The sequence below is a fragment of the Euprymna scolopes genome, chromosome 2 (genome assembly GCF_053919585.1).
Source record: "Euprymna scolopes isolate OS-2025 chromosome 2, ASM5391958v1, whole genome shotgun sequence".
Lineage (NCBI taxonomy): Eukaryota > Metazoa > Mollusca > Cephalopoda > Sepiida > Sepiolidae > Euprymna > Euprymna scolopes.
In genome coordinates, this window is record NC_136483.1 from 65,946,991 (window position 1) to 65,960,815 (window position 13,825).

The 13,825-nt window shown below is 32.7% G+C and overlaps 1 protein-coding gene across 1 annotated transcript in view; it reads right to left on the bottom strand.

Annotated features, from left to right (window-relative positions):
* Window positions 1-811: 811 nt before the first annotated feature.
* The window catches only part of LOC145291834 (mitotic checkpoint serine/threonine-protein kinase BUB1-like), an 85,918-nt gene continuing 72,904 nt past the window's right edge, over window positions 812-13,825 (bottom strand). Inside the window, exons 22-24 of the mRNA XM_080137721.1 lie at window positions 10,393-10,561; window positions 3,729-3,835; window positions 812-1,384 (exon numbers count right to left, since the gene is read on the bottom strand). Of these exons, the coding sequence (XP_079993847.1) occupies window positions 1,228-1,384; window positions 3,729-3,835; window positions 10,393-10,561 (433 nt within the window). The 3' untranslated portion in view covers window positions 812-1,227. The remainder of the gene's footprint in view (window positions 1,385-3,728; window positions 3,836-10,392; window positions 10,562-13,825) is intronic.

Here is a 13,825-nt window from a genome sequence, read left to right on the forward strand (position 1 = left end):
ATAAAAGAGGGAGAGTCGGATAAAAGAGAGGGAGAGTCGGATAAAAGAGAGGGAGAGTCGGATAAAAGAGGGAGAGTCGGATAAAAGAGAGGGAGAGTCGGATAAAAGAGAGGGAGAGTCGGATAAAAGAGAGGGAGAGTCGGATAAAAGAGAGGGAGAGTCGGATAAAAGAGAGGGAGAGTCGGATAAAAGAGAGGGAGAGTCGGATAAAAGAGGGAGAGTCGGATAAAAGAGAGGGAGAGTCGGATAAAAGAGAGGGAGAGTCGGATAAAAGAGAGGGAGAGTCGGATAAAAGAGAGGGAGAGTCGGATAAAAGAGAGGGAGAGTCGGATAAAAGAGAGGGAGAGTCGGATAAAAGAGAGGGAGAGTCGGATAAAAGAGAGGGAGAGTCGGATAAAAGAGAGGGAGAGTCGGATAAAAGAGAGGGAGAGTCGGATAAAAGAGAGGGAGAGTCGGATAAAAGAGAGGGAGAGTCGGATAAAAGAGAGGGAGAGTCGGATAAAAGAGGGAGAGTCGGATAAAAGAGAGGGAGAGTCGGATAAAAGAGAGGGAGAGTCGGATAAAAGAGAGAGAGAGTCGGATAAAAGAGAGAGAGAGTCGGATAAAAGAGAGGGAGAGTCGGATAAAAGAGAGGGAGAGTCGGATAAAAGAGAGAGAGAGAGACAGAGAGTGTCAGGTAAAAGAGATATAGAATAAGAGATAAGTGATATCAGAAGAGATAGAAAAAAAAACAAATAAATATTAAAAACAAGTTAAAAAATACAAAAAGATATCCAGTTGAAAAGTTCAAATATACAAATTTTTGGTCTGATTTTTTTTTTTTTTTTAAATGAAAAGTGATAATTACTTGTTTATTTCTGCTCTAGTATCCAAAGAAAAATTGCTATTTTTATTATGTATCGGCTCATGTGCTCTCTCTCTTTCTTCATATGTATTGTTCAGTGATTGTTTTCTTATATTTACAAATGCACAGATAAATCTCAATTATGTAGGTTACAAGGTCCGTGTGGGGATCATAATAAATGAACAATGCATCCGAAGATGGGGAGATGGCACATCAGACAAAACTTTTGATTATCTGAAGAAAAATAATGCAGATAAGACAGAAGGTATTTGATTTTTTTTTTTTTTAACAAGAAAGTTACTCATTCGAAAGGAAAAATTTAGAATAAAGAAATTTTTTTTGGTTTTGAAATTGAAAGACAGAGGAATGTTCTTTATTTTCTTTTATAAGTTAAGAGCTTTCTTGAAATCATGGACAAGTGATGAATTAAAATAACTGATGAACTCGTCCCTGACTGCAAGGAGGTTAGGGATCTTGTCACAGCTTGGGATGTTCAGAAAGTCATGGAACAATTGTTTCCATAATGGGACATTCCATTTTCTGGAATTAAAAAAATATATATATTACTAAGCTGGAATAGAGGAAACAAACCATTAAAAATATAAAAACAAAAAACATAAGAAATAAAATTTACATTATTCATATCTTAGTAATATTCACCTATTTTCACATTTCAATCCTTGAACTCATAATTTCTTGATGTTTTTATTGGAGTTGGCAGTCAGATTTTGGCTAGACTCATAAAAATGCTAGAAATCAAAGTTGAATTTTTTAATCCTTAAATAAGCAAAACTATCTAAATATCAGAAGACTTTAAAATAAGTCATATTTTACAGTTGTACAGAGTCAGATATTTTAGAACTTTTGCTTTAAACTATTTTTTAACATTTAAATTTACATTTTTTATCCAAAATGCAAGTCTTGTAAAACCTTGCTACAAAGCCTTGATAATCACCCAAAAATAAAAAAAATTATACAAATTTCTTGAAATTTAAGTTTTCTACCAAGTTATTAGCTGTATTTTTGTTTAAGTTTCAATTTTTAATTGTTAAATATACAACACTGAGGCTTCATGCTGCTATCTTGAAAAAAAAAGGTAAAAATCATCATACTTTTATTGGATTAATACATTAAAATACTTTAAAAGCACAAAATTCCCATCTAGATAAGTAGAAAATTTATTTCCTTTGGTAGCATTTATTTTAAAAAAAGAAAAAATTGCATTTTATTGCAAAATTTCTAACTTTATTTACAACTAGCTGTCTTTATTTGGTGTTGCGCAAGAACCATGGTACTTTTAGTTTTACCTTTCATTTTTATTTAAAAAAAACATTTTTATGTTTTCAGATTAGGATTTTCACAATTACATTTAATTATTACACTATTGTTTGTTGAACTAAATTGTTCAGCCCTGAAGCATCTTTTCTTCATTTTTATATTTCATGAGAAAATAAGTTATAATAATTTGAACTAATCTCAAAATTTCACTGCATATTAAGAAATACAAGGAGTCTTCAATAAATTTCCAGACTATTTCTTGTATGGGCACTTTTATTGATAATACACACATGAAACGTTAGTCCCCTCCGAAGTAATCTCCTCTGGCTGCAATGCACTTGTTGTACCATTTCAACAAATTCTGGAGGGCCCCATGGAAGTCCTCTTGTGTGAGCATGTCAGTGACCCTCATCGCAGCCTCTTTCATCTCAATTGTCTCATAACGTTAGCCTCTAAAGTTTTCCTTGAGCTTAGGGAATAACCAAAAGTCGCTGAGAACAAGGTCTGGACTATAGGGACGGTGAGGAAGTGTCTTGATGCCCATCTTGGTTATGACAACGTCTTTCTTCCTGATCTTCTCTACCCTTGGGACAAACTTTGCACAAATCTTCTGCATCTTCAATTCCTCGCAAATAATTGTGTGTACAGTTCCCACACTAACATCAAACTGTGCACTTATTGTCTCTATAGACATACAATGATCCTTATTCATGAAATTCTATATTTAGCCAATCAACTCTGATGTTTTAACTTCCTTACACCTCCTATATTTATCATCCCTCAGACTCCCTGCCTTCCTTAAATTTCTTATGCTACTCAAAAACTGATGCTCGATTTATGCAAGATGGTCCAAAAGCAGTTTGAAGTATTCAATGTTTCTTTGACAATTTTTCCAAGTTTAAAACAGAATTTTATTGTTTTTCTAAAGGGTTCTCATGTCCAGATTGTGTTTTTTAAATTCACCAGCTGTGACGATCAAGTTTTAGTAGAGTGTATTCCAATTCCTGCTGTAGCTGTTCATTCGAACCTGAAATCATAAAAATTGGTCAGTCATCACATAACATGTATAGCAATAACATAATGAATTTCCAAGAGGCTACAACAATTTGCCTGTACAAAAACGTCTGAAAACTTAAAACAAAATGCATTACTCTGATCTTTATATGCTGCCATCTTTGCAATTTCTACATAAACTCTTTGCCTTTCCTTCCCATTTCAGCAACACTCCTAAAACTTCAAATTGTTTTCTAGTTTCTTAGAAAAACTAGCAATACTTTTCTCATATCTGACATTTAAAATTAGATATATGTATTTTATAAAATTCAAGAAAACATCTATGTTATGCCAGTTTATTTAAAATGGTTAACATCACAGATTAGAATTTAATATATTTTTTTAAATTGGGCAGAGGTCGAAGATTTATTTATCATTGAAATTTGCATTAGTTTCATGATAGCAAAAAATATTGGTCATTCTACATTTATCAGCCTGACTATCCAAAAGATTCTTCAAAGCTCCACCTCCAACATATTTTATTCTCAGAGCAAATCAACTTTACAAGTAGATGATGTTCTCAACAACAAAAAAAGATTTTTTTTTAACTCACCTTTTGAAATTGGAAGAAGTTTGCCATTTGCCTTGAGTATTAAATACATTCATATACTTTCCAAATAAAACAACATGGACACTTCCAAGAATTCCAAACAGGTCAGTCTATGATGTCCAAGAAAAAAACAAAAAAACCTTTAGACATTTAGCTGTTAAGGAATATGGTGCATTCACTATTTTTAAGTGTGAGTGTGCATATTTTGCATATAGATAATAGGAAAAAAAAAATTAATATATCAAAATACCAATTAAATTGGAAATTGTCAAAAAAAACATTAACAAATGGAGAGGAAAAGTGAAGAGAGTAGCAGTTCTCAATAAATTAAGATATCATGTTTAAGTGCATTTTACAATAGAGAAACACCGGACGACCTGCTAATAAATAAAATCAAAAGAAATGGAAAAAGAATTAAAAAGAGGGGGGTATATATATATATATATATATATATATATATATATATATATATATACACACACACACACACATGCTCATATATTAGAAAAATAGCTATCCCAGGATAAAGCATGTTTGCACACAGCAAAAATGTGAGGAAAAAAAAAAAAAAGAAAAAAAATATAAGATGTTCAGTCATGAAAGAATTTGCAAAATGCTAAACCATTAAATTTCTAGTTTTCATTATATTGAAAAATTTATTTGATAATGAGGTCTCACGTTAGTGTGTGTGTGTGAGAGAGAGAGAGAGAGAGAGAGAGAGAGAGAGAGAGAGAGAGAGAGGGGGTAGATACACGGAAAAGCTGTCAAAAGGAAGACTTTGAAACGGTGCATATTCTCTCCGACTGACCGGACATGATGTGGAAGCTGAAATGAAATACTCTACAAATGAAAATAATGAATATGATTATATACAACATCTTTTTTTACCGAAGACAATATCTTCTGTTGTCCACTTGTTTTATTGCAAGTTTCTGCTACTGTTCCGGTTTCAAATTTCATTTTAATTCTTATGATGTGGTTCTCAGTACTTGCATGATTATTTACTACCGTGCATGATCGACGATGCTACGTGCTACTGTTGGCATGTTTACTATGCCTTCTATTATAGGCAGTAGTGATGGGACGATTCAAAAACATCAATTTATAAATCTCTAATATACCATAGAGTTATTTTTCCTCCCGATTACTGTAAAAACACATGCTAAATGTGTATATATTTTCTCAAATGTTAAAAAAAAACTTGTGAGAGATGATCTATAGAATTTTAGTTTTACTGTTTAAAATCAATAAATATTTTTTTAACATTTCTACCAATAGTGGAAGATTTTGTTTTAAACAAAATCAAATAAAAAAAATAAAAGAATCGTTTTTGGCATCGAAAAATAGGTACAAATTTTTCCAATTCCAATACCCTCAAGAGTTCTGATTTTTCCAATTCCTGATTCCGATTAATTGTCCCAACAATAATAGGCAGTACAATTCTACCACTAGTTATACTAGCAAAGTTTCAACCTTAAAAATAGAATATCAAAAGTAAATTTTTCATTCATATCAGTGATTAATGAAATTTAAAAATGCACACATAAAAACACCAAAATTAAATTATACCCATGCCGGGAATAAAATCTGCAACTTTGCCAAAAACATTTTCTCCTAAGAAAAGTACAAAAATTATTTACTCTAATTGTGGACAACCTAATCACAAGAGTTTCCAATGTAGATACAGGACTCAAAATGGCGACTCCATTAAAAAATGTGGAAAGGTCCGTTAGCGAACATACATTATTATTTTCATGTATGTTTAACGCTTCAACAAACAATAATAATTTTCTTGTCGATTGTGGTGCAACGGCACATGTGATTACAAAGGAATCTGATTTAATCAATTTTGATCCCAAATTTAAGCCACAAAATCATTTTGTAGAACTAGCTGACGGGAGTGGAATAAATGATATCGTTTTGAAAAGAGGCGATGCTAAAATCTCGCTGAGGAACAATAAAGCTGATAAAGCTGAACTATGTTTCTGTATAGAAAACGCTCTTCTAATCCCAAAATTTAAACAAAATATATTTTGTGTACAAGCTGCCACAAAACCAGGTGCAAATATAAACTTTAGTCCCAATAAATCAAAACTGGTGTACCCGAATGGAACTGTATTCGACATTAAAGAAAATGGAAGACTATATTATTTAAATAATGTCCCATCAAAAACTGCCTGCCATGATCTACAGACATGGCATAAAATTCTTGGACACTGCAATATTCCTGATATCAAAAAGTTGCCGACTGTAGTTGATGGAATGAAAATAAAAACATTAAAAAACTAACTACAACGTTTGTACGCAGGGAAAAATGACAAACTATCAAAACAAAATACAAGACAAGAAGGCCAAGAAAATCCTATCACTGGTGCATTGTGACTTGAATGGTCTTGTGGAACCGATAGCTAGAGAACATTATAGATATATGTTGAATTTCGTAGGTTTAATAATGGTTTACTTTTAAAGAACAAATCTGATACCCTGCTAGCAACTAAAAAATATTTAGCCGACATGGCTCCCTACAGTGAAGTAACATGTATTCGTTCTGATAACGGTATGGAATTCACTAATAAAGGCTTTGAACTTTTACTAATTAACGATCGTATCAAGCATGAAAAGTCGGCCTCTAGATCGCCACACCAAAAAGGGATTGCGGAAACATCCTGGCGGACACTTTTTGAAATAGCAAGATGTCTACTCATTGAATCAAAACTCCCCAAAAGGCTCTGGACGTACGCACTTATGGCGGTTGCCTATATACGAAACAGGTGCTTTAACAAAACACTATCTAAAACCCCATATGAAGCTTTCTGTGGTAGAAAACCAAATTTAAGCCGAATGCATGTATTTGGTTCAACTTGTTTCGCATATATAGATAAAAAGAGTAAATTAAATATTAAAATATATATTTATTGGATACGATAAAAACAGTCCAGCTAATTTAGTATTTTTTCCAGAGAAAAATAAAATTTTAAAAAATCCGACGTGTAAAATTCAGACACGTTTAATTTTAAAGACAAAATCCCGTCATATGAAAAGGATGAAATTATATTATTATGAAATTATTAAAACAAATGGAGACAATGAAGATGACAGGGACAAGAGTATCCATGATGATGATGATAATGCTAAAGTCGAAAGATACCTCAAAAGAAATAGAAAACAGCCCAATTTTTTTGTGGTCGACAATATGAAAAATTATCAAATGAACTATTGCTATTACATGGAAAATACGACAAAAAACTTCACCGAAGCAATTAATTCAGAACATTGTGATGAATGGAAAATAGCCATGAAAAAAGAAATAGATGCTTTGACCGAAAATAATACATATACGGTAGTACCTCTCCCAAAAGATAAACACGTTATTTCTACAAGATGGGTCTTTACAAAAATGACTACAGCATCAGGCATAGAACAGTACAAAGCTAGATTTGTTGCTAGAGGGTACTCTCAGATTTACGGTATAGAATATTTTTATACGTTTTCACCTACCACAAACCTAACAACAATCAGAATTTTGTTGCAAACTGCATCGCAATATGATCTAAACATCCATCAAATGGACATAAAAATGCTTAATTGAATGCCTCAATGTATCTACGTATAGTCTTAGCCCAGAACACGATAATCAACCAAATATCTAAGCATATAGATATAAAATACCATTTCATAAAAAACGAGGTGAAAAAGGAATCTATTATTTTGAATTACATATCATCAAAACAAAATATCGTTGATGTATTCACAAAACTCGCAACAAGAATAAAGATAAAGCATTTTTCTTTAAAATTTGTTGGGGGATTCAACTGAATAATTTTTTCACAGGCCTGTATATATATAAATTTCTATAAATTAAAAAAATTAGTCCTGCGTTAAACTGCATCCAATTTGTTTGTATTAACACTTTAACCCACTAAGCATAACTAATACTTTTGCTGAAATAAAGAAAAAATTCAAAGTCACTTTTTTTGCAAACATTTTCTGTGCGTATTTTCTTTTCGGCAAATACTTTTTGCATGCTTATTTTAAAGCGTGCATAAATTACAATTGACTTTTTTTTCTTGTGCACATTAGTTTTTTCTTTATCAAAAATGTCTTTTTTTGCATTGTTTTAATTAACAAAAAAAACTTTTTAAACAGGTACATATTGCATGTATATTTATTTATATGTATGCGTTTTTTTTTGTTTTTTTAACAAAACTACATAATCAAATTTAAGAAATGGCTTCTTTTTGACATACCCATCCCCTTTTAAGGTAAAAATATGTTCCATTTTTCTTTTATTTCTCTTCTCTGTACACATATATATCTGTTTGACATTTGAACACAAAAATGGCTTCTTTTTACATGCTGAAATTTTAAGATCCAAATGATTTCTGATTTTGTTATGTATAATTGAATATAAAATATATTTTTATTTTTAAGCAGAATAAACATAAGGGACTTCACCCATTATAAAAAATAGGGAGGAGGTTACAATGTTTTTGGAGTATGATGGGGTATGATCCCGCATGCTAACCAGTCACCTCACAGGACTTGTGTAAAACAACGAACCATCGGAAACTGTTCTGTCTACTCCAAACCAGTCCCTCCCAGAACTTGTGTTGAACAACAAACCATCGGAAACCGTTTTGAAACTAAACATGGCTTACACTTCTAGAATTGCATTTTTTTTCCTTTAGTAATATACTTAATGTAACTATAATGATAATCACCCGAGATGGGGCTGAGCTAGTTCCAAATGAGTTCACTGCATCAAGGTGGTCCACTGTGGTCAATCATCATCTGAGTCCTGACATATCTCAATCATTCCCAGTTCCAGTGAGTAACACTAAAAACACAGAGACAAGCTACCAGCTTCTTTACTGTTCCAATTCAGGTCTTCAGTTGGCCACCTCTGCACATTCTTCAATTAGCAGGTGTGATAGGAGTTCTCAACTTGTGTATGAATTCAAAGAACGTGACCAAATCAGCTAAGTCTCCCTTTAAGAAGAGTCTGTGATGCAAATAGTGTTGCATCTTGCACAAATCGTGTAGCATAAGATTTGGTCAGAAAGAAGGTTGTAAAAGATACGTTGAAGGCAGTACGGATACGTTGAGTGCATCCTAGGTCTTTCAGATGTACAGCCGTATTGTGTATATCAGCACTAAGTATTTTATCTCTTTTAGAGACCTTAATCTACTTTAAAGGCAGCAGAAGGCCGCGTGAGCACGGTTCTATTGTTGCCTCCTCTCTCTGAGTGTTATGAAGGAAAAAGAAGAAATAAGTTTATCATGTTAATAAAGGTATAGGAAATAGGTTTGGTTGAAAGACAATGTTATTATTGTTGTTTACAGTATTCACCCTACGCGGATTGAGCCGGATTCCACCAAAGGAGGAAGTGTCAAGAGTATGTTAAATTCACAGGCGGTCCTCAGTCATCTGTAATGTTTGGTACATTTTTGGACAGAAAGCGGGTATCTTTAGACAGCCTGATTTGGTAGCACCAGATGCCCTAACAGGTATTACCACTCCAAGCCAAAGTTGAACTGGGAGCAATGGTAGCTAAAAGGCAAATCCATGTTCCCCACAACCGTCAAATGGGATCTCATCACTGGATGTCTTAAGGTCATAATGAGGTCGAAGGAACACAAAGAAAAGCTAAAATAGGATTGTGAACAAGGCGTGGCAATAACTAAAACAAAAAGACCGCATATATATTTAAAGTTATTTTACTTGGGGAATGGCTACGGGTTTGGCAACGGTTTACAAGTTGAGGAAAGTTTGTAGTTCACAGTGGAAAGCAAATTGTGGTTCAAGTAAATCGAAGTAAGCAGACAGCAACAGATAAACACAGAAGGTGGGCTCCCTCTACTATGCTAGAAAATTATTCATATCAAAGAACATCGTATATATTTACAAAGCCAGAATTCATTCATGCATGGAGTATTCTTACCATATCTGGGCTGGTGCATCTGCCACTAGTCTATTAAAAAAAAAAAAAAAAATAGTCTGAATTTTAATAGCTCCTACACTGTCAGCCAAGCTCCAACCTCTGTCCCATTACCACAATGTCATATCGTTGTGTCCATTTTACAAGTACTTCAATAGAATGCGCTCTGATGAACTCATAGCATGTGCCCTCACAACGAACATACTCCAGACTAACTCAACAAGCAGAAAAATCACACCCCTTTGCTGTTGAGGTTCCTAGATGCCTAATGGTTTCTTCACTCGGACTGCTAGGCTTTGAAATTCCCTTCATTTCCTGCTTCCCTGACTGTACTAACCAGCTGAAGTTTAAATGTAATGTGAACAGATGTCCAATGCTCAGCTGTTGGACGTGATCCTAAATAGTAGCCTCTTACATTTCAAGTGGCAATATGCCTTGTTTGGGGTGAAAATAAATGTTCCTATGCTAACAATTATGCACATGTTAAGGTTACGATAAAAAAAAATATTGGATAAAAATTTTAAGATTGTTCAGTAAATTTAACGTATAATTTTACCCTACTTGATTTTTCGTCCGATCTTTAACCACATTTACAAATGTCGTATGGAAATGCGTTTAATCATGAAGACACAGACTTCTTTTTAGATGAGTTCAAATTAATTATGCTTCCCAAACAACTGCCAGTATCTTAAATCAAAAGCTGCAAATTGTATTAATAGATTTTTTACCTGATACGTCCAGGGTCGGTCAGTCTTCATTTCCACACACTGAAATCCAGATGTGAGCACTTTACCAGTAAATACAGTTCCTTTTGGGTAATTCTTCATGTCAAGACTTTCCCCAAAATCAATCAGGGTCAAGAGTTTCGGGGTTTTTAAATTTGTTAAGTTTGGATTCCTGCAAGAAGAATGATATGTAACCATATTGCATTATTATGAACGTTTTCTTTTAATCTCTTGATCAATTTTTAGGAAAAAAATTGATATTTTAATACAGATTAATTTAAATATTTCATCAGATAGTCTGTAAAAATGTCCTTACAAATTCATTCTTTTAATATAATTTTCTGAATCATAGAGTTTATTCTTAAAATCGCTTATATTTGCACTATTTTTTAAAATTTCATAAGGAAATTTGTTTCAATAATTTATTAGAAAAAAAATCTGATTTAGTGTTTGAAATGTTTCTTGCCATTAAATTTGCTGCATATATATACATACACACGAGTAGTCTAGCGGGGGGGGGGGTAACCGGCCTGGCCGGGTGTTTGTAGGTGGGGGGGGGGTGATCAAAACAACCCTGTTTAAAAAAAAGTAGGAAAGTAGGCTTGAACCCCGAACCTTTGACGTGGAGATGGAAACGAAACGGAAAAAAACCCTGGGACCTAGCCATTTCGGCCACGAGAGAAGAGGAATGAAAAGCATCTTAATTTAACGTTTATAAAATTAAATTAACAGATGCGAGAACCTTAAGTCGCGTGATGTTTGACCTTGAAACATGACGTGGCTGCAAGCCAGTTTTCGCTTGTTTTATACTGAAAAGCGAAAGATACACAGGACACTCTAAAAATCTGGAAAAAAATAGCATGTGAAAGTAGGGCAAATTAAATAGACAGGCGACCCCCATTCCTAACTTTTAGATATTATCATTTAGACGTGATATAAAAAGTCTTAAGGAATGAGCCGACAGAGAAGTCCAGCGAAAAAAGCCCTTTACAGACATACACAAAAAGCGAACATGCATACATTTTCGCTTTTATATTTACAGATATATATATATATATATATATGTATGTATATATATATATATGTATGTATGTATGAGGGGAGTGAAAAGCAAATAATTTACAAAGGTTTGTTTATAAAACAAGAAACAAAACATAAAATAGGGAAATGATTCACTTTATCTTGTATTTCTTGTTTTATGAATAAATGTTGTAAATTACAATTTACATAATTTTACTTCCTCTCATGTATTGATGCTCTATCTCTAATAGTAAGCATTTCTATCATAATATATAAACAAATGAATAAATATATATATATATATATATATATATATATATATACACATAAAAATGTTTTGGTAGGTAAGTATGAGGATGGAACCCAAACTGTTGAGGCAAAGTTGTAAATTAAAATGTGAAAAAAAACAAAAAAACGTGCGACGTTAACGATTGCCCCACCGCGAGATGCTAACGGAAACATGTTTGAATTTATTTAATTACTTGGATTTGGCAGGTGCCCGTTTTAATGAGTTAATGAGGTCAAGTTTGACTGCGGGATTTTTATTTTCCCAAGATGTTATAGGAAAAATACTAACCCACATGCGGCGAGCGACAAATGTTGAATATTTATCTTCCCGAAATCGAGCAAATTAAATAGACAGGCGAGCTTCGTTGTTAACTGTGAGATATTACGATTTATATGTGATATAAAAAGTTTTAAAAAGTTGTGAAGCGACTGACCGCTTCTCTGAAAAAAGCCTTTTGTAGACATACAGAAAAAGTGAACACACATACATACATTTTTGCTTTTATATTTAAAGAAGTACATCTTTCTATATAATCCTTCCTGCATTATTTTTTTCAAACTTTGATGCTTTCAATTATTGCGCTAACCTAGCTAGTCTATATAAAAGTTCTTTTCTAACTATTTTCTTTTGAAGAAAAAAACCAAAATTTGAAAGTCCATGGATTAAGCAAATAATTTATCTTGTATTTCTTGTTTGATAAACAATAAATGTCATAAATCACAATTTGCATAATTTTAACTCCTCTCATATGTTGATACTCTATCTCAAATATTGAGCATTTTTATCAAAATAGGATTAATATAAATATTAATATGAATATTTATGTTGCCTTATAAAATTTTTAAATACTCATATATATATATATATATATATATATATCTCAAAAGTGATGGTTGTATGGGTGCAATGAGAGAAAAAAATGTATATTTAAAAAAGAGTGTAACCATCAACATTTTTAGGTTTTTCAGACTTATGTCACTTTTAAATATTTTTATAACGCGTTTCAAGCCTTGTTCAGCTCTCTTCAGATATTTTTATATAAAGGTTTTTTTGCTTGTAGAATTTCTTTTTGGGAAAAATTTTTTTAACTAAATGATTAACACTATTTGTGTCATTTGGACTACTGTTCTCAGCTTTTGTGTCATTATCACAATATTTCAGTCAATGGAATCTAACCTTCAGTTCTATCTTATCGAACATGAGTATCTGCACAGAATTTTGAACGGAACCCTTTATTTAATCCATGGGAGTAACATGTTCTCGTTCTTTCAGTCATGATTAGATAGGAGTCCCAAGTCATTCACAATTGTATATTTGAGTGTCGCCTGCACTAAGGATTGAACCTTCAATCTCTAAAAGAGTGTAACTTACAATCGAATTTTACCAAGTACTTTATCCACGACAAGATACAGGTGAAAAAGGTTGGCGGTTACATCGACTGAAACATTGAACATGACACTCAAGATGAGAACAGTAGTCTGAAGAATCCAAATGATACAAATTATCAACCTTCATCTCAAACATTCAAAAAGACCCTAAAATTAAGATTGGTTTTGAAACGTGTGGATATATTGAAATACTTTTCATTAATTCATCTGAATAATGAGCAACATACAATAATTATGTACAACATGCAAATCTACATTATCTTTATATCTATAAAAGTGAACGTATCTGTGTGTCTGTACATTTCCCTACGCAATAACTGTCAATTTTAAGTCAACAGACTCGAAATTTGATATACAGGGTACTGAGATTTGGGAAAATCTATGATCGGTTTTTAGCCAGAGATTTGGCTGTTAAGAGGTCAAAGTTCAACGATTTGAGCTTTGACAACTCTACCAAACTCCTTGGCCAATTTTGGGTCTAAACACTTGAAATTTTAGATATAGGTTCCTTGGACATGTACCTAACTTAATAATTTGATTTGAGCCCAAAACAATAAATGTTAAGGGGCATAATAGGGATCAAAGTTTAAAAAATTGACCGCTTTTTTTTATGCTCAACATACACATCTAAGCACCCAGGCAACGCCGGGCTGAAATGCTAGAATTAGAATAAAATGTGAAAAGTTTATGCAGGACTTGCAGATTTTATACTTTTATAGATTTTACGTATTTTCACATT